The sequence below is a fragment of the Taeniopygia guttata genome, chromosome 1, assembly GCF_048771995.1.
Source record: "Taeniopygia guttata chromosome 1, bTaeGut7.mat, whole genome shotgun sequence".
Classification (NCBI taxonomy): Eukaryota; Metazoa; Chordata; class Aves; order Passeriformes; family Estrildidae; genus Taeniopygia; species Taeniopygia guttata.
Genome location: NC_133024.1, coordinates 85,719,271 through 85,740,269, shown reverse-complemented (window position 1 = coordinate 85,740,269; position 20,999 = coordinate 85,719,271). Strand labels below are relative to the sequence as shown.

At 40.2% G+C, this 20,999-nt stretch overlaps 1 protein-coding gene across 3 annotated transcripts in view; it reads right to left on the bottom strand.

Annotated features, from left to right (window-relative positions):
• Nucleotides 1-3,998: 3,998 nt before the first annotated feature.
• Nucleotides 3,999-20,999, bottom strand: part of NMS (neuromedin S) — a 23,097-nt gene continuing 6,096 nt past the window's right edge. Inside the window, exons 1-8 of one of the 3 annotated variants that reach the window (XM_072932642.1) lie at nt 10,576-10,922; nt 10,398-10,453; nt 9,961-10,011; nt 8,799-8,858; nt 6,117-6,152; nt 5,669-5,710; nt 4,646-4,676; nt 3,999-4,150 (exon numbers count right to left, since the gene is read on the bottom strand). In XM_072932642.1, the coding sequence (XP_072788743.1) occupies nt 4,134-4,150; nt 4,646-4,676; nt 5,669-5,710; nt 6,117-6,152; nt 8,799-8,858; nt 9,961-10,011; nt 10,398-10,453; nt 10,576-10,876 (594 nt within the window). In that variant the 5' untranslated portion in view covers nt 10,877-10,922 and the 3' untranslated portion in view covers nt 3,999-4,133. Of the gene's footprint in view, nt 4,151-4,645; nt 4,677-5,668; nt 5,711-6,116; nt 6,153-8,798; nt 8,859-9,960; nt 10,012-10,397; nt 10,454-10,575; nt 10,925-20,999 lie in introns of those variants that run through there. The other 2 variants (XM_072932649.1, XM_032749433.3) reach the window with 2 other exon arrangements.

The window sequence follows — 20,999 nt, the reverse complement described above, 5'->3', positions numbered from 1 at the left end:
GAAACCTAAAATTTTACTTTTGCACCCATGCCACACTTAATTATTACTCATATCAAACACTCAGAGCTTGTAATTCATCCTGTAAGATTGAAAACAATTTTCCATGGACAGAGATCACAGACAGTGTCTCTCAGGGCTCTGTACAGGGGGGTTCCTGACCCCCTGCCAGGGTCCCAGGCCCTCCAGGGCAGACAGAGGGAAGCTCTGGATTCCCCCACTTTGCACCAGAGAAATGTCAGAATTTTAGGTGGTGAATCATAACCTGCCATAAGATCAGTCACTTTTTTGTTTTGTACACTGGAAAAAGTTGATCCAGAAATGACTGAAGGACACTTAGTAGCTCCTTCTAGTTGTTCAGTGCAGAAACCTATCAGAGAAATAAAGACAGTTTATGCAGTCCACCCAGTCAAAGACATGTTTCTACCCTGTTTAATAAGGTAGAGGAATGGCAATTGCAATATGGGAGTTGTCTGGAACAGGTAAATAAGTCTTAAGAGTGATCACCATATAAGCAGCCAGTAGACATCCTGGGATCACTGCTCGACTCTAAAATCCCAGCAAATAAGTAAACACAGGCATTGATGAATGCTGACAGGGATGGTGATTTTAAAATTAAGCATTTTATCATTCCTCTCCTCACACTTTCCTTCTTGCAAATCAACCCCACTTCATTCAGAGTTTCAACTTTCCTTGACCTCTGCCTTTCCTCTTTGTTGGTTGTTCCTCTCTTTCTTCTCCTGTATTGCTCTGTACATGAAGCTTTACTATATTCACCAATGCAAGCCCTCCCATGTAACAGTCTCTACAGTTTCTTATTCATTCCACATTGTATTTTGTGTTCTCCTCAACACTATGATATTTGACTGTCTACAGTTACCCATTCCCTTTGCTGCAAAGCTGCAATTGTTTATTCTTCACTATGTGCAATCACTTCCTTTCATCCTCTGTGAGCTGTACATATTTTTTTTCCATATGTATCTTTGCCCAGGTAATTCTGAATGCTGACTCTGTCCTGCAGCATTGCCATCCCTCGCAGCTTGCCATCACCTCAAATTTTACTAAGTGAGCTCTTCCCTGTGGGAGCTGAGCAGGGAGTGAGGCTGTCCAAGGCACAAGATCACGAAGGGACCAGAGAGAGGGAAGTAAAACACCAAGATTTTTCTCTTGTGCTTTGTGCTCTGTCCCTTTGGTGAGCAGCATGTCGTGAGGCTGGGCAGCACTTGCTCCTCCACAGTGCATTTCCAGGTCCCTTGCTGTGTGCTCTTCTGAACAGTGCCTTGCTGAGCCCAGCTCCAGCTAGGCCAGCCTGAAGTGATTTTTGAGTCAAGTTAGGTGGCACAAAGACATACACTCCTGAATATTCCTGCCTTTCCAAGAGTCCACCAAGCTGATCTTAACCATATGCTCTAAGCTGTGGCAACTGATTTCAGGAGTTAAGTGAGTTAAGCTACAAAAATTTTCCCTTTTGCAGCTGAAACATGTTGCTTCTCAGTGTAATTGAGTGTCCCTCCTTGCTGCTTTTTATGACAAGAGGATGGATAAATACCCAATTTACTCTTCTAAACACACTCAGTAGTTTGAAATCTTGTCATAAAATTCTAGATTTTTCTCTTCTCTGCCTGACAAGGACAACTGAGCTTTCACCTCTTTTTCTTGCAGAAGTATTTCTGTGCTTCTAATTGTTGTCACCTGTGTCTGCACTCCTGAATTTCTGCTGTGAGTTTTGCAGTGGGACATTGAGAAAGAATTTCAGGCCAGAGATGATCTTTGCATTTCTATATTACTAATTTCTCCTCTTTCACAGGTGACATTTGAATTGCTCCAGGGAGCAAAGATTTCCACTGGGCAATGAAGAGCTCTTCTGTGCTTCTTACAGAGCCACAGTTACTACAGCTATATGACTGAGGAACCTAAGATAGATTCTCACCTGCAAATTACCACCTATTTATAAACTTTATTTGAGTTTCAAGGCCCAAATAGATGTTATTCTTGAAACCTATTGTGGGTGAAGGAAGCCTTTGCTGACTCTGAGAGCACAGCATGAGTTGCCTATGGTACAGTACTGCTTCAGTATCACCTCAGCCATCTTGTTTACTTTCCCCAGCAGGATGGGGAGAGAATTAGAAGGGTAAGGTGAGCAAAGCTGTGGGCTGAGATAAAGACAGTTTAATAGGTAAAGCAAAGTAGAACAAGGAATTCATTCATTGCTTTACATCAGCAGGCAGGTGTTCAGCTATCTCCAGGAAAGCCAGGCTCCATCACCTAACTTGACTTGGGAAGACAAGCACCATCACTCTGAAGGGGGGTGTGTGTGTGTCTGTCCCTTTCTCCTCCCCAGCTTTTATGGCAGAGCATGACAGCATACAGTGTGGGATATCCCTTCAGCGTTGTGTCAGCTATCCCAGTGGTGTCACCTCCCAACTCCTTGTGCACCCCCAGATGCCTCACTGGTGGGGTGGGAAACAGGTCTTGAGATTGTGCAAGCCCTGCTCAGCAACAGCTAAAATATCCCTGTGTTATCAACACTGTTTTGGTCACAGATCTAAAACCCAGCACCATAAAAGCTGCTATGAAGATTATTAACTCTATCCCAGCCAATACCAGTACAAAAACTTACATAGACCTGAACAAAATTTGATACTTTTCAGCTTTGAACTCTGAGATGAAACAAGGCCGAAGTGCCATTGCAGTGCTTTCGTAATCATTATCTCTTATCTATTTGCATTGCCAGAGTGCATCCCCACCACTTGTATTTGGCTTAGTTGGTCCTTCCAGAGGGACATCCTAACTGGTCCAAGATACCTGAGAAGCCAGAGAAGCCAGCATCCCTTTGGTACATAAAGACTACCCTTTGGTAGTCTTTCCAAGGGTAATAATTCCCTACAGGATTTGACAGCACACTGAACAACAGCTGTCTGCTTGATGATCCTCATATGCACTGTAGAGTCTGAAGGCATCCCTCCTCCAGACTGAACCAGCCCAGTTACCCTTGCATCTCCTCAGGGGCAAGTTCTCACCACCTTGGAGGCCCTCACTCCACTTTTTCCATGGCCTTCCTGTATTCTGAGCCTCCAAACTGAATACTCTGCCTTAGATGCTGTCAACAATTGCCAAATAACTCATCCCTTCCCTCCAACTACCAGTTAAACTTCTGTTAATACAGCCCAAACTGGGAATTAATCCAAATAAAACCCCACTAAAAATCCTACAAAATGACAAAACACCAGTATTTCAGGGTTTGTTTTTAAAAACAAAGGTATCTCCAAATCTGGTTCACATGCAGCTGTGCCAGCATTACTGGAACAGTACTATATCACAGTAGCCAAAGAGAAGGAGGGGTAACAAAGGGCTCAAGGAAATTAATTCAGCCTTATTTGTATCCCCAGAACCTCAATTTTACTATGCTCTTTTCTTCCTAAGGAAGTAACTGCTTAGTACTTAAAGTTTTGTGTCCATAAATGTCTCCACATACCAAAATATTCCATACAGTGCAAGCACAATCAGCTGCACTACATTTTCAAATGCATGATTTCAGAAAAAAAGGGCAGATGTTCCGAATATTTCTCAAAAGTGCCTCATTTGTGCTTTATGATAGCCAGCAAGGCAAGGCTGAAAAAAATACATCATCTGATCAAATAACATCTGTATGTAGTAGTACTTGTTCCTCTTCTTTCAAAGTGCTTTGGATTCATCAATTATTACACTTGAGCACTTAGTTACTCAAAATAAATCATTAAAATGTCCATGATGATTTTAGTATAGTGTTGTTCAGGATGCCTATTCTGAAATAATTGGGAAATATATTATCTAGTCAAAAGGACAAGCTTATCATTTATGACCCTATTAAAGAAGATGTTATAAAATTCCCTGTTGCATTTGAAAATTGTCGATATTGAGATGATGGATTTCCTTTGATTACAGCTGGCACCAGGCAATGCTAGACTATAGCCCAAGGAAGCCTAGTATGGGCTTCAATAAATAAAGGACAACAAAAAGAATTACTGATTGCAAATTTATTACATGGAACAGCAAATTCCAGACAACTGAGTCACATAATAGACAACCAGTGCAATGGGAAGTATCTTTCCTTTATGTAAACCAAGTCATCAAACTGGTGAATGAATCCATGAACGTCACATGCCACGATATTCTGCAACAAATTAACACAGTGTCATATTTTATGTTGAGATGTTGATCTGAATATGACTTAGTACTCAGTTCTGTACATCTGGTTCTTTTCAAAGCTAGAAATTAAATAGCTTTAGATTCTAAAACCAGAAGATTTTGATATTTGAAGGTCCAGAAAAGTGCTCAAATCTGTTACTTGTACTCCAACATGAATCCTTTCTTCTCACACAGTTCTCTTTCTAGCATACTGTAAAATAAGATCTACCTGCTGATCTTATTTTAGAGTATGGAAGCATGACAAATGCCCCCCTCCCTTCTGGCAAGGGTGTGCACTCTAAGTCTCTGAGCATGAAAAAACCCTACATTTCTGTCAAGACAATTCTTAGTGTCCATATGAAATATGTGTATCTAGGTTTGTACTAGGTTTGTAATGCTTCTCAGTGCCTTCTTTGGTCATGAGGCTCATCATTGGTGAAAAGGCAGAAGAAATTCTTGACACTTTTGGTTGCCTACTTACCACTGCCTTCAACAGTTCTTCCATTTCGAGGCTGAAAAACATAATAATTAGATGATTGTAAATAAGCAATAGATTACAGATTTATAAGCACACCAAAATACATCCCCATTATGCAGACAGGGTACTGTATAAAACTGCAGTGAGATTTTCTTGAAAACAGCAGGTCAAATACCAGGGGGATCCATGCAGGGTGGGTTATGTTTTTAAATATGAGAAAAAAAAAAAAAAAGAGAAAAATATGCCCCAAAAGCTAAACATTCTAGCTTTAATTATTCTCATTCAGGTTTGGGTTTAAATTCATTGGGGTAGTATAGGCACATGCCTAAGAAAGAGCATGTAAATGCCAGCACTGAAAGAACCTAGGTGAACACACTTGAAGCAACAAATAACTTGAAATTAAGCATAAATGACAGCTGAACTGGTACTCTGGTTACCTGACATGACCTACTTTACAGTATTTAAAATTTTTTTTAAATGTGTTGAAGATATTCCCAAGACTTAGTTTGGTGTTAATCAGAGTGTGTCTAAACCAGCACACTGGTCATTAGACCATGTCATAGCTCAGCAAGCCAATGGATGAAAAGTGTGAGACAAATTATGATAATTTTGCTCTGGTTTTTCACCATTATGCAGTGTGACTTCACTTCCTGGGCAGACCTTTCAGGCCAGGTGGGCACTCAGCTCAGGCACATGTTTGATCTAATTTATTTAGCATCAGTGCACCCTGACAGCCTCAGAGATACAAGCCACTTGAATGATTTGGCTCAAGATAAAATATTTGCAGAGCCATATCTTCAAACAAAAAGAAGTGTTTAATCCACCAGTACCCCAAATCTCATTATCTTGTCATCTTTTAGCCAAACCAGAGCTTTTTGAGCAAATGGCCCCCTAAGCTTTCAGGCATAGGGATATTTGGCTTCTATTCAAAACAACTGCAGCAAGAATTTGTGAAACAACTGCTTATCTGTGAACATATAACAATATCTGAGATTCAGAATCTTTAAAAGAAAGAGATTCAGATACCCTGAAAAGGAAGAAAGGCCGCCCCAGAGTTCCATGACTGTCCTATAAAATCAAACAAACAATAACAAAATACTTTAAACTCGGTTCCATAGGTCTGTTGCCAAATTTCACCATTCTATCAAAATATTGGTAATCTGGGGCCTTTTCCAGCAGCATGCAAACAAGATGTTGATAGTCCCCAATGCCCATTCATCTAGAATGCTGATAAAAAATTAATGCCTTAACTAGCACATTGTGTCTAGTGTAAATAAACTAGATTACCATAATTAAAGATTCACAGGGTTAAAAGAGATATAAAAGAAAGCTTTACATGTAGGGTATGAGCAGGGTCATCACAGATCACTTCCCAACCACTGGAAAAACCCAAGCTGACTTTAAAAGAAACAAGGAAAGGGACATACTTCCCTATCCACTGCTACTGCCACTGCTTGTCTTCGTATTTACATACCTTCTTTGTAAACTTTGCAGAAGCAATCTGTGATTCCTGCAAGTGGACACTGCACGTTAATCAACATGCTGGCACATTTTGGTTTGTTACAGTGACCTTCTGGTACTGATGAGGTTGGTACACTCGGTGTGAGAAAAGAGATAACCTTACACTTATCACAGATAGATGTAAGAAAGCAGCAAATGGATCTTTTAAAAGACTGATGTGAAGCCTTGCCTGGAAGTTGCTCTGTTCATTACCATCATTCAACAGGCTTCCCCTGCTGCACAGCAAAGTGCAGCTGTGCTCTGGGGGGTGAAGCAGAGCTCAGCCTGGAGCTCCACTCCTCAGGCTTGAATTGTACTGATAGCTCTTATCTTGTAAAAATGGGACTGCTCTTCACCTTTCAGACTGCCCTTGGTTTTAACCCAGGAAAGATTGCCGGGTCTAAGCCTTCCCCTGCACTCTTTATTCTTCAGAAAATTGCTTACTTTTCTACTCAGCCTTACTTCAAGGAGTAGAAATTTTCCACATGACTTTATATGAGCAGACCAAGTTCTACATGTGATGCAGCCCTGAACCTGCAGCCTGGTTTGAGAGCCCTCCTGCCCATGACACAGCTGCCAGGCTGTATGCTCCCAGCCATGCAGGAATGAGATGGGATGGCTGCGTGGCACAGCCCATCAGTCACCCATCAGTGAGTGGGTTTAGTTACCTGGAGTGGGCTTGAAAAACAAATACATGTCATGGGCAAGAATGAGAAGATGGGTGAGAATGCAGGAAAGCATGTGGATGGGAAACTGCAGAGAAGGAGTTTTAAAAGACAAAATACACGAGCAAGAAAGACGGAATCATGGTTCAGGGTATGAGAAGAGGATTACTTTGGTTCAAGCAGCAAGACAACAATTTATAGAGTGACTGACATTAACTTACAGAGCTATGAAATACTAGGGAAGAAAAAAATGCACTCAATCAAGGTGCTTTAAAGGATGCAAAGGAGGAGACTACCACAGAGAGACAATATGAGTGTTACCTTTGTTCTGAGTTCATTATTACACACCAAGCAGAGATAGAGATTGGCTTATGACTCAGCCTGCAGTTTCAACTATCCTAATTTATAACAGGTGAGAGATCACTTTGTGGAAGAAATATGGTAAAAACTAAGCTTTTAAATATCTTTGGGGTGGAAGTCTCAAACAAACAGTGAAGTGATTGGACATTGATGCTAAATATTCTTAGTTCTCACAAAGTATTTTAAATTCCCCAGGTGGGGTTCAAGTCCCATTCAAACCCAAATTGCCATGGACTTTGCCTTTCACAGTGCTGAGGTCTCATTCCTTCTCTTAAAACACCATCTACATTCTCTATAGGATCTGTAACTCTGACTGAATATTTTTTTTAATTCACAGAAATATAGAATGATGTAGAAAGCTAAATTCAGCTGACATTAGTAGGATTTCATAACTGTTTCATTGGGTTCACTACATACAGACTCGTGTTTGTAGTGTCTTCTGAAGATTCCTTGTGGGCTAAGAAAGTAGGATTTCATGTAATATGATATTTGATCAGCTGGGTAATACTTCGCATAGTTCTTTTTCCATATTTCACATATTTATTTTATCTGCTGCTTTACTCTGACCACATCTAGAAATCATATTGCAGATGTGTAGCTCATATAATTTTAAAGGATATTGTATGAGATTCAGCTTCCAATCTTGAGGAGACAAAATTTTTTGCAAAGTTAGTAACTAAAATAGTAACCAGGAATAGGACTCTGTTCAAAGTTACCAGGTGATTCTGGACATTCCCTCAATGGCTAAGCTGTGGAAGCATAAGAGTCAACAGTGAACTCAAAAACATTTATTAGACTTTATGACTGAAATGCTAGAATATTTTATACAATCAGCTTCAGTATTGTAGGGTTTAGTGACTGCTTCAGGAAAGCATGCTTGGAATTATAATAAGCTAAAGACACTGGCAAGAAGAGATACTAAAATGCATTTCAAAATACTTTCTATTATTGTCTTGAAGGATCTACTCCTCTTTTGAAACAGCAGAGGACTCAGCCTCCACAAGTAAATTGGCCTTTTTAGCATATACCCGGGGGCTGAATGAATTTTATGGAAAAGGTTCTCAATGAAATGCTGCTAATAAAAAAGTGATATAAAGCAGAACTGGCATTGAGGTAGGTCCTTATATGACTGCACCAACAAAAAAGAGCTATACTCAATAACTCCTCAACTTAATCTCTTTACTCTGAGTCAGAAACAGAAGAAACCCAAACACAAATAGAGTCTTAAAATCAGTGAAGCGATTCATACACATCTGTGTTCTACATAATCTAAGGTTTGCTATTGATACAATGTTATGTATATTTTTAGTGTATTTAAAGGTGTGTTGTTCAAAGTTGAGGATCGGGTTAAAATACTGAGTCTGACTGTAAGTGAATGTTTTTGTTCTTAAGCTCTGAATTGGTGAAAAAACAGCAGTTTCATATAAATAATTTAAAGTAACTAAGAATAACATGCAAACTACTAACAAGAAGAAAATCTTTTATATACCCTCTTACATCTCTTAAACCATTATAGTATTAGATTATACATTATTGTTTGGAGAGAAATGTCAGAAAGTGGGTCGTGGAGCGGTTGCTTTCTATGTTTAAGAAGGGAGTGCTTTGGAAAAAAACAAGCAATTGCACCTTACCTCATTTTTATGCATGTTGTTGAATATGGAATAACAGAGATCCAAAACAGTGCTTGAGATCTGAAAAAAAACCCAAACAATACTTTTAATACATTTACAGGGAGAACATGGTGTACATGGTTTGGTAGAAAACAGGATTGATTCTGATCCCAGATCAATTTAGATTGAGCACAGTTCACTAAAAAAACTTGGAGCAAGGGAAAACTTACTGATGCTATTATGAGCTGAAAAATTAGCCTTTTGTTTGAGGAGAATACCCACAATAAAACTGTTGTCAATACAGTCTGGTGCTATAAATAGATCAAAATCAGCCTCTTATATTTAAAATACATTTTTCTATGCTAATTGTTCTAGGGGTAGCTTTAGTTTGAGGCATGTTTAGTCTATGCTCATTTTTAACTACAAGCCTTTTGGTCAATCATATAATCTTTATTTATATACTGAAATGCACTGTCCCATACTCATTGCCACAGGACGGCATTTGCTTAGGCATTCAATTGCATTAGATGAGAACTACAGCTCCAAAGGAAGTGAGGTGTAAGACATCTGAAAAACAGGCTCTGTGAACTGTTTTCTACAAGTTTTGGTTCACAAAACTGTAACATTTCATAAAGAAAAAAAAAAAAAAACCAGCACAAAATGTTCAAAATTTCCAAATACCTCCTGATCCTGCAAATATTTTTCTCCCTGCTTTGAATATGACCCTTAGGCTCAATATTAAATGCAGTGCAGCTGATCTTTCACATACTGATCTTTTCTTTTAAAGTGTGTGTAAGCCTTGGGCCAGCAGAAATTATCTGTGAAAACTTCCCCTTGCTCCCTTCTCCTCTAAGCACCCCAGAAAAAACCCATCCACCCATCAAGCACTGAGCCAGGACCAAACAAGACCTCTAAATCCTGCAAAACTGTCTGGCATGTCTTCCTTCAGTGTTAGCTATTACTGGCATGGCAACAATGGGGGGAAAAAAAGTGCTTTTCTTTAGGTCTACATTAGCTTCATGAGGAGGAGAACATATACACCAACAAACTTGCTCTTCTCTGCTGGCTCTCTGGCAGAGGCTCTGCCACCTGCAGACATCGATGCTCCAGGTTACAGAGGACAATTAGTATGTCTGGAAGAGAGAGTCTCAGCAGATCAAACACATTACAGGAGTCAAGTTACCTGGGGTTGATCGGACATTTCCATCCACTGACTGAAACACAGTGCCAGTTGCTTTAAAAAGTAAAGAATAGACATTAACAGTGTGCCTATCATACCTTCGGACCTGTGTTTTTGCTCGGGAAGTCGGGACTGGCTTATTAGCCTATCTTTGGCTGACCCAGGTGTTCTATTCTGCACCCTGCTGCACTCCACACCCCTGCCCATACCTGGTCCACCTGCCGCTGCGGGCGGCAAAGGGCGCCAGCCTCCCTCCTCTCTTTACCAACCCCCTGGGTATTTAATAAGGTATTTAATAAGGTATTTAATAAGGTATTGCCAGTCCGTTGCCGATTTCCTACCTCATTTCCCTGCCACAGACGAGCCTCGTTTCCCACCTTCCCCGTCTCTTCCCTACCTCTCCAGCTCGCATCGCTGTCAGACGACAGTGACAGACGTACCTGGTTTGGGGGCAGCTCCACGCCGTCCCGGGAGCGCGAGAAAGGCTGCGGGAACCCTGCGGGACGGGACACGGGTGTGTTGGGATGCCGCGGAGCCCAGCCAGGACGGGGCTCCTCCAGAGGAGCCGACCCTTTCCAGGGCTCTGCGGCGTCCCCCCGCCCCCCGTGCCGGACGTACCTGAGCCCCGCGGCAGGGCGCAGAGGCAGCAGGCGGCCAGGAGCCAGGGCAGGGCGGGCGGCGGCGAGGGCATGGCGGGGATGCGGTGGGATGGATGGATGGGTGGAGGGGCGAGAGGACGGACGCCTTTATGGGGCCTCGCCGAGCCCCATATGGAGCCGCCGAGCCAATGGGCGCCGGGGCGGTCCCAAGCACCGCTCCCACTGTCGCTCCCGGTGTCGCTCCCGGTGCCGGACAAGCACTGCCGCCCCCGCCGCCCCGCGCCTCGGCCCGCCGGGACGAGAAACACCCAGCCCAGCATCAGGGAGCCCGCTCTCCACCCCCTAGAACCCTCCGTCAAAACTGCTTCTCTAGAAGAGGTGATCGAGAGGAGAGAGTGAGAGATGAGAAGATGCTGTGCCTGGTCAAGTGACAGAGCAACAAAAAATTCACTTTCGTAGTAGGGCTGAATGTTTGGAAATTATTTCTTCTCGTGGCAGCTTGGGAAATAGTTTGCCTTCTAATTAGAAGGATTGTGAACTTTCATATTGAACAAGTCCTATTTTACTACATTTACCTTCACATGAAATAAAGAAAGCCATCCACCATTTAATTAATTTCTTAGCGGGTATGGCTATAGAAAAGATACAGATCTGCTATCAATAGAAAGTGATTCTCCTTTCTTCCTGATTTAATCATTGGGTTTGACTATGGAAAACTCTCCCTGATTTTCTCTGTGCAAGTTCTAAGAGCAATGCTTTTTAATCAGATCACAGACTTAGAAAGGCAGAGTCCTCCTGAACTCTTTTATTTAACAGACTTTGGGCTTGCTGAAGCAAATATATATTCAGTTGTCCAACTTCTAACATAGCAGGATTGGAGCTACATGATCTCTTCCAACCCTAACTATTCTATGATTCTATGTATTAGACGTGCTTGGGAGGCAATGGCTCCAGTGTGGGATATGAGACACAAAAAGCTGCAGAAGGTATTATTGTCACAGCATCCCACCTCATCTCATAATGTCCCTCAATGGCTGTGCTGCACACTAAAAGGATGATGGCAGGACTGTTCCTGGTGGGAGCATCTCAGAACAGTCAGGGAGGAGACACACCTGCTTTCTCACAAAGGAAAGGGGAGCCAGACTTCATCGACTTTTGTCAGCCACACATCCGTGTGTCCTGAACACATAAAGAGGCACATGAGCAGGCAAGTGACCCCAGCACCATTAGTTCACCCTTTGTTTCTTCCCCTGGGAAAGATGGCTGTCTTTGCCTCATCACAGCCTTTTGGGGGGGCAATAATCTGAGTGAGGAGATGTCAGGAGAGGTCAGGTGTTGCTAGAGCAGACACTCAGTTGTCAGATTCTCACTGTCTTAAGTGGAATGGGAGATTCAAGACAGAATTCAAAGAGATTAGTCGCTCTGGCTGTATAATTTTTATCCTCTGTGGGAGCTAAAGCAGATTGCAGCAAGTTTTGTGATGATGGTTTCTCACAGCAAATCTGCCTAGGCTTTCATTAACAAGATGATGCAGAGTTCCAGGAAGCCCATATCTCCTTTTTGCAGAGGACCTGCTTTCTACCCAAGCCCATGAAATCCTGGAGTGAAAGCATTCTCTGTGTTTGTTAAATTTGCTCATAAAAGGAGAATGGTGTTTTATTTTTGATGACAGCAAGAAGCAGGTTTATGTTTGGTGTAATTTATTTAAGCCAATGTAGTAACAGAAGTGTGAAAGCAGAGCCCCACTACTAAGTGTGAGCTGGGCTCATCAGAGGTAGTAAAATGAGAGAAGGTAAAGATACTTTGAAAGATTGGACATTTTCATATTAATTATCTTCTTTCTGTCTTTCAACACTTTAACTGAACTGAAAATTATTGTGCACCAGCAGTGTTTCTCTTGCCCTGCTTATCACAGATCTTGCATCCAAATCACTCCCATGCTGCAGAAACACAGGATCTTAGAGAGCCATTATAGATTCACCATTTGCTATTATTTTTTAATATTTACATATGAGATACCAATCCTGTTAAATCCTAATACTTTGCTATCTTTTTACAAGAGAATAATATTAAATTATGACCAGATTGCTAATGATGGTTCATGGAAATGGGATGTGCTTCTCTGGCTTTCCCTATTTGATGATAAAAGCACAGTCTTCTGCTTTCTGCCTGTTATATGGTAGTCTCTTTCCACTTTTTGAAACACATTTGAGTTTAGGAGTGGATTTTTTTTTTTTTTGTAATAGCATGTGATCATGTTGGGTGGGTAAAATCTACTTCTACCTTACACAAAATACTGGATGCCATCTGGACCTTTCCTTCCTCCTTCTCATGCACAATAAACCATCTGCTGCTTTATTTCACCATTTACCAGGGAGTAGCCTAAGTGTACTCTGTGCCTTCTTTCAGCAAATTTTGCCTACAGTGAAGCCCATGGAGCTATCCATTCACATCAAGTGAGGTTTAATACTTGAAGATGAGAAAAAATTAACTCATTCAAGCTCCACTAAAACAAAAATCACAACTTATCTCCTAACTGAAAATAGTATTTTATCACAGCTATGCAATATGAGAGAAGAATGGGGAAAGTGTTGAAAACTAAAATTTCAAATATATGATGGTGTTATATTGTGAACACATTCAGCTTCCTTAAGTCAGAACTTTCTTTGCTGCTAGATGTTTCATTTCAAAAGTGTTAGCTAAGGTGCAGCCAATTGATATATCAACACCAAGCCACATTGATGAGCCATACTTTCACTGCATAAATAAAATTCCTCTTTCAAGGTCCTGGGCTCTCTGCATGAAATGAGAAAAATAGGGTGACTTTCAGTGTCCTCAGTGATTCACAATGGAGTTAAAAATGAAGCTTTAGCAGGAGGTTGATGAGAAACAAAAGGATTTTTATTGTGAGTAGTGAGTCTTGGCATATATTTAGCAACAGCAATATTATGACACCCATAATTTTAGAATAAAACATGCTGTGATTGATAAATGAATAAGAAGAAAATTTGGCGTCAATGGGCAAAAAAAGGTGAAGGGCTGGTTTCATTTTTGTAAATGATTTCTGCAATGAAATCAGTAGTTGTTGCAGACAGCAAGGACAGAAGTGTGCAATGTCACGATTGAGCAGCTCTTGAGTGCATCCCAGCTCATCCAAGCTGCTTCTGCTTGCTCATGCCTCTTCCCCCTCCGCAGCTCAGCAGTACTTTGTACAATGCCTTGTCGTGCTCTGAGGGCTTTCAATACCTCACCCATGACCTGTTTGCAAAGATGAGGAAAGCTGCAGAAAATGGAGGATATTTATTAGGCAAACCTGCCACAGAGCCTGCAGATAGCTCCCAATACTCATCTTCTATTACATATGACAGTGCCTACTTATGTTGAATACAAGGCTGTGTTTGATGTGGTTTTAGTTAATACTCATTTACCTTTCCAGCACAGACAAATAGTCCAAACAGTGGGAGCTTGTCTCATTCTTGTTTTTACATGGGCTCTACTTGGCACTCAGAGCTGTATGCCCAAACTTTGTTTTACCAGCACATATCACACTTTTGTAAAACTGACATCTGCTAAAGGTGCTGATTTGGTTGTCAGAATGTTAACTAAGTATGATATTATCAAGTAAATACAATCTTATGCTTCTTTTTGTGGTTGGGTTGCTATACTTTACAGCTGTAAAGCCACATTCATAAAGTTGAGAAGGCCAGAAAGTAAATATTTCAAGGGGATCAGTTAAAATCATGTCCCACTGGGCAGGAGTTCAAAGACAAGAGTTAACCAAGAACATAAAAATGGAGGACAAATGCTACTGGTGAAGTTAGGAAACTAGACCAGGAAACTGAATATTTCCATTCTTTTGGATAGCTTATTGGTTAATTTTTGGAGACATGTGATTTTATGGCTACACTCAGCCAGAGAAGTGTAAATTCCTCTGAAATGGAGCAATTTGCACCTACCATGTTGTGCTGTATGGAAACAGTGCTGTAGCAATGGGCTGTATTTGGCAACAGTGGAATAAAGGATCAGTATAATTTCTAGATTTTGAGACATTTGGAAAGATTTTTAACCTGGAGCTCTGACTTGGCTTAATTTTATTTGGTGTTGCCCCAGCTGGACAGGGAGGATGTTCTTCCACTTAGGCAACTGGTGGGATAACTCAATATCTGCAGTTTAGCTTTCACCGAGGATTTGTCCAGAATGATTCATTCCTGGCATCTTAGGCCAGCCATAAATTTCCAGGTGGTCTCTGAGTCAAATGCTGTAGTGGCTGACATATACTTCACACCACCAGCTGAACAAATTTGATTTTAATAGCTGAATTATAATGCTGGCACTCATTCATCCATGCCTCCTAAATCTGAATTATTTAATCTGTAGCTTTAATTTTCTCTGGGTAAAGCTATATGTAAATAATAATTTTGTGTTTATAGAGGGATCACCACAGTCTATGGACACCTTACACTGATTAATAAAGGATTTAGATTAACATGCATACCATACATCTCAGATTTCTGGCAAATACCCAAATCCTACATCTTCACTACTATAGGAGAAGAAAGTAGCTGAAAATAAATGTTTTTCTCACCAAGAACTGACTACAGGGAGAGCCAATCCCAGACCATTTTTACTAACTGACCATGTTTCCTTGAAGATCACTCACTCTAAACCCACCAGCCAGGGAGAAGAAATCACCAGACTATGTTAATTCATTTCAATATCTTATGACCCATCCACTCTGGTGCTGGTGATATGACCCATCATCTGCCTGACTTTAATATGATACACAAAAACCAGCTCATCTGGTCAGCTGACTACTTAAATAACTGGAGCTCAGGCCTTGGACACTGCAACTTATGTGCACTTATCATTGAGTGAGGAGCAAAGAGTTTAACCCAAAACTCTGCTTCCCTTAGCTATACTTAACAGCACTTAATCCTGTCAGACATCTGAGTTGAGTGCTATTCAAAATCAGTAAGTACTCAAACACTGTCACTCACAGTTATTGCTGAAGGTATCTGTATTTTTCTTCCTAAGTAATTTGACTTACTTAATATGAAAGCATTCTGTTTCAAGTAAGCTATATCTTTACAGTATTGCTGGTATTGAAAATGAAGTGATTACTTCTTTGACATATTAAATGTCATTTGTATGAACTGTTGTATGCCTTCTGGCTCCTGACTTCAGCTGTAAGACGTAAGCTAACTTTTATACTGTCCTTTGGCCAAAGTAGTTATGCCTTGCCACTCACTGTCTTATTTTATTTTATTTTATTTTATTTTATTTTATTTTATTTTATTTTATTTTATTTTATTTTATTTTATTTTATTTTATTTTATTTTAATCTCATTAGATTATATCACTGCACAAAAGCTCTACTGTAGCAAAATGCAAAACTTTTCAGCTGTTAGAGCATTTTATTGGCCTGAAAATTTTGGAATTGTAAGTTTCATGGAAATGGCCACTCCTGGGTCTAGTAATCAGACCAGACTGTAAACCAACAACAAACAAAAAGCCATTAATACTAATTCTACTACTTGGATTAGGGTCCAAACCTGTCTGTCAGTAGTGATGCCTTGTCCATAGCCTCTATTGAGAATTGCTCAGAAGCTGTTTCTCTCCACACCTGAGTCGTAGAGCTCTTTGTGCACAGAACACATATATCTTTTCTCTATGGCAAAAGATCTGCCTTGTCTGCCTGTAAGCAGCTGTCTAGAAGAATCATAGGCAAACAAAAGGCAGGTTTTCCTTTGAAGGAACCATTTTACAGTTGAATGTCTTCTAAAAGCCTTTAATCTCCTTCTCAAATAAATTTGAGTGAGGGTTTTTTTTTTTAATTATTATCCTTTCCCAAAGGTCTGTCTGCAGAAGCACGGTGGGATTTGTTATACATGCAGAATTAATTTGTGTCCATTAACATCCTATTTACATATTATCTTGTGGAGTTTAGGTGCTCCATGTCAGCCAAACCTTGAATTAAGAAAGCTCTCCCTGCTCAGGGAAGGACCCCATGAATGAGCTATTCTGCTTGCTTGATGTCTGCCCTAGGAACTGTGTGTTACTCAGCCCTTTCCAGGCCCAGAAGGGGCCAAAGTTCCAGTCCAGGATCTAGATACACCATTAGACATAAATATATAGAAAATGACCTCCCATAATATGATGCACCAGCTAGACAAGAAAAATGAGGGAAAATGATAGTGTGGTGGCAGGAATACATACATTTGTAATTCTTATCCTCCATCTGCATTTTCTTTATCTTCTTAATAAGTATTTCTTGACAGCAAAATATTGCATGGGGGAATGCTTTTGTGGACCACCCTCAACAAAATAGCCTGGTAAGACAGGAAGTTGAGTGTCAACAATTCACATGAATGGAACACCAGAAACTGGCTGAGAAGATGCTTGCCCGAACTGGTGCTGCTTTAGGGGAAGAAGATATCACCAGGATTTAACAGTAACCAGGAAATTGAAGTCTTTTGAAACAAACTTAACTTGAAAAACGCACAAAAGACACACCAAAATTTGCAACTGACGGTAGGGCCCTGGTGATTGTAACAGAGCAGGGTTTGACAATGGCAGGGGCCCTGCTCAGCACCAGCACTGCAGCACCCATGTGGATTGGGGGACACAGAAGCCACCCAGGAGGAGTGATCCAGTGGATGTAGTGCAGATTCTGCACCTGTACTCCAACAGAACTTACTTGGTGACATGAAGGTTCAGAGAGTGTAGGGAGCAGTGGGGGTTCACACACAGCCAGAGCACACACATCCCCCAAAGGAGAAGTGGGGACGTAGGGAGCTCCTTATCCTAGAGAAAGAGGTAGGCACTTGCCCCTCACTGTGCAGAATTTGAGCACTTGGGGATTAGTTATTCAAGGGTGTTCAAATATTTCTACTTCAGTAACAGTTTGCGAGTGTCAAATGTTGAGGTTTATCTGTTGAGCTCTTGAATATATCTTTCACACATTGCTGATCAATTATGTGCTGTTACTAATTAAATAAACTACTTCAATCTTGAATTGATTTAAACTATGAGAAGTTTTTCCCTGGGGAGAGGTTTAGCAGAGATGACACATTGGGACCTCATCTCATAATTTGTTATTATAAGATACAGTGCAGTAACTGGCAAATCCTGTTTGGTTTATCACTGTAAACCTCAGGGATTTATTATGGCCAGAGGTATGTGACTATCATGAAGTCACATGGAATTATGCGGGGTTATGTTTATTTCTCTGGATGAATAGTCCTGAGACAGAAGAATTAATTGCATTCAATTCCATTTCTCTTTTTCTTTCTGTTGACAGTGTTATCATATTCCTTGTTGGCAATAGACTGTCTAAAGAAGATGGTGTTTAATGGAATAGTGAGGAATAATTTAAAGTTAAAATCAATTAATCTATAACAATTTACATTAAGATAACTGAGTACAACATTAAAGAAGCCAATAAAGATCATGATAAAGCTTCAGGAGGCATAATAAAGTTACAAAAAACAATTTCTAGAGAGTATATTAAATATATTTCAAAAATCCAGGCTATCATTGGAAAAATATTTTAAATGTGCTCTGTTCTACAGGAGAAACATATTTGTGTATCCAGTTTCTGCTGGTTTTACATTTTAAAAAATACACATTCACTTTACACTGTAGTCTGGCAGGTTCTAGAAATTTGCTGAACTTTTGGAATAAACCAGAGATGCTGCTGCATCTTTCTTGCAACTCTGAAAGCAGTCTTGAAGTAACTTTTGTATCAAACTACCATTATCAAACACTTTTTAAAAGCAGCTTTGTTTTTGCCACGGAATCAATAATGTATCTTGCTTATCCAGTTATAAAAATCTATTGAAGAGATTTCTCCTGTATGAAGGAGTTGGATAAGATGAAATCTGTGTGCAATGGCTTAAGGATAATCTCATAATAACTACAGTGTGACAATAAAATTAAAAAAAAAAAAAAAAAAGAGAAATCAAGCAGAGCTCCCCACTTTCTGTTTGGAGAAAACATAGCCAAAAGTAATTTTCCTGTTCTAACTCCAGCAATATCAAGAGAATAGCAGAAGCTGATATGACCCAATAACTTCTGTAACAGGAACACATCTAGACAACAACAGTGCAAGGCACAGTGTGGCACCATGAGTTATCCAAGAGAATGAGGCTCAGTGTGTTGCTGTTGTTTATCATTCCTGAAGGACAAAATAATCTGCCCCCTTTGCAGTGGCTGGATCAGTGGGTCACTGCTCAGTGACACGGTTTCCTTAATGAAGTGAGTGCTCAATGAAGATGTGTAAATTAGGAAATAAGGATGTCACAGCAAAGTACATGCTAACTGCTCGGGTAGGCTTTTTTTTTAAACCAGGAAAGCCCACTAGTTAAATGATGTAAAATATAAAAGGACAGAATGTCTAGAGAGAATTGGTAAGTGGGTGGATGGATGGCAGCCTCCTTCTTTTCTGGGGATACAACTTAAAACAAAGATAGTGTTGCTGTGGAAATATGTCTGCCTAAGTGATGTGATGCTTCCAAATGCAGGGCTGTTCTTTATACTAAAAAAGGAAATAGTTGTAATCCTCAAAGATTATTGTGAGCAGAGCCTGAAGGTGAACAGAGGATATAGTGCCCTTCAGCAAGAGCTGACAGCCTAAGGAAAGGCTTGGCTCTGAATGGCCAAAAAAGATTGCAAAAATTTATGATGTTATATGGTAAGAGAGAAATGCTTAATACAGCTGATATGGGCTACTCACAATATTTTTAAAGAAACTGACAAAAAAGTCTCCAGGATCTGTGCTACAAGATGGTACTTTGTACCACTGAACCAATGTATTTTTTATTATAATACTTAGCTCACACTTGAAAATCACATCTTGGCTTGGCTTACCCTTTTTAAATTTAATTTAATAATTTTGAGCTCAGAGTAGATTTTGCAATTTAGAGCAACATGACTTGAAAGAACACATCATTATACTTTCTCAAACACTACAGTGACGGATGTAAAACATTAAACAATGATGTTTTTCTTTGGTTGAAGTATAAAGCTGGCAACTTCCATATTGCCTTTATCAAATACCAATTGCAATAATAACAGGTGACTTATTAATGTAACTGTGTGCTTTGTAACTGAGTATCTTAAAATACTTTTCAGAGATTGTCTGTGAAGGAGTAATCAATCTTAACCTTCTTTCATTTAAGTTGAATACATAGCAAGAAGATGTAAAATCATTCTCCCTCTTTTTAAATGAAGAAATTCTAGAGATAAAACACAATGCTTTTCATGGTTGATCTATCATGGGTGGTCCTGACACAAGGTTTGATGAATGACTAGTGTCACACAATTCCAAAACATCAACTGCTGTCTTTGGGTGAGCTGAATAAATGGAGAGGCTAGTTGGAAACCACCAGTTATACTCTGGGAGATGTCAAATGTTATATTAAATGTTGAAATCACCTTATACACTTAAGCCTTTTTCTTGTAGTGAGGCTGAAAGCAATGTCACTAAAACTTTCCATATTTACCCTACCTCTTATATTTTCAGGGTTCTTTTTGGTCATGGTTGCCATAAATGGTTAAACTACACTTATTTTAGAAATGGGCATTTTCAAATAGACAATCTCCCATGTGTTTTCACCTAGATGAGAACAAGTTTTTATTGTTGCAGTGCAACACTGTGCAGGGCTGTGCCCTAATATCGTGGGAAACATTAAGCTGAAGGAAATAAAATTTGCCACAGACAGAGAATCAGGGTAAAGCTAGGTCTTGTGAGCCTAGATGTCTCTGTATTTCAAGGGCAAGAACTTTTAACATAAGTTTCAGTGACTGAAGAATTCGTTTCACCTCCGGGTTGCAAATCCAAAGGTCACGTTTTTCAAAACAGTCCAACTTCTCCCTCTTATTCTTTGTCCCATCCCTATTTCTGTCTACGTAGTGACTGGGGAAGGTCCTTGTATTTTTTTTTTTTGGTCTTTTTTTTTTTTTTATTTGTACTATTGTAACATGTGAACTTACATAGTAAGCTCAAGGACGCATGGTAACATAGTTAACAGCTCATAAATGCTGCAAAAAAATATCTCCTAAAAACACAAAGAGCTTTCAACCTGTGTTTTTCTTTTTTTTTTGTGGGTGAGGGGATTTTTTTCCTTTGGCTTTTTGTTTGTTTGTTTTAAAGAGTCAAGGAAGCTATGGAATAGGCTCCAGACTCTGTAAAATGGTGGGCTCTTAGTTTCCACTGGAAACAGTCACACATAAATAGCTCCAAAATTACTCCTGGATGAGGACCATGTCCCCACAGGAGCACACTCTGAGGTATGGCACAGGAGCCACACCATACAGGAGGACATGGGACTTCCCTGGGGAGTTGCTCCCTATGGCCAGAGCACAGCCTGCTTTTGCTTGGCCTTGGCCAAGAGGATGTGCCAAGAGCTGTGAAGTCCCCCTCTCCCAGACTTGCCCTCCTGA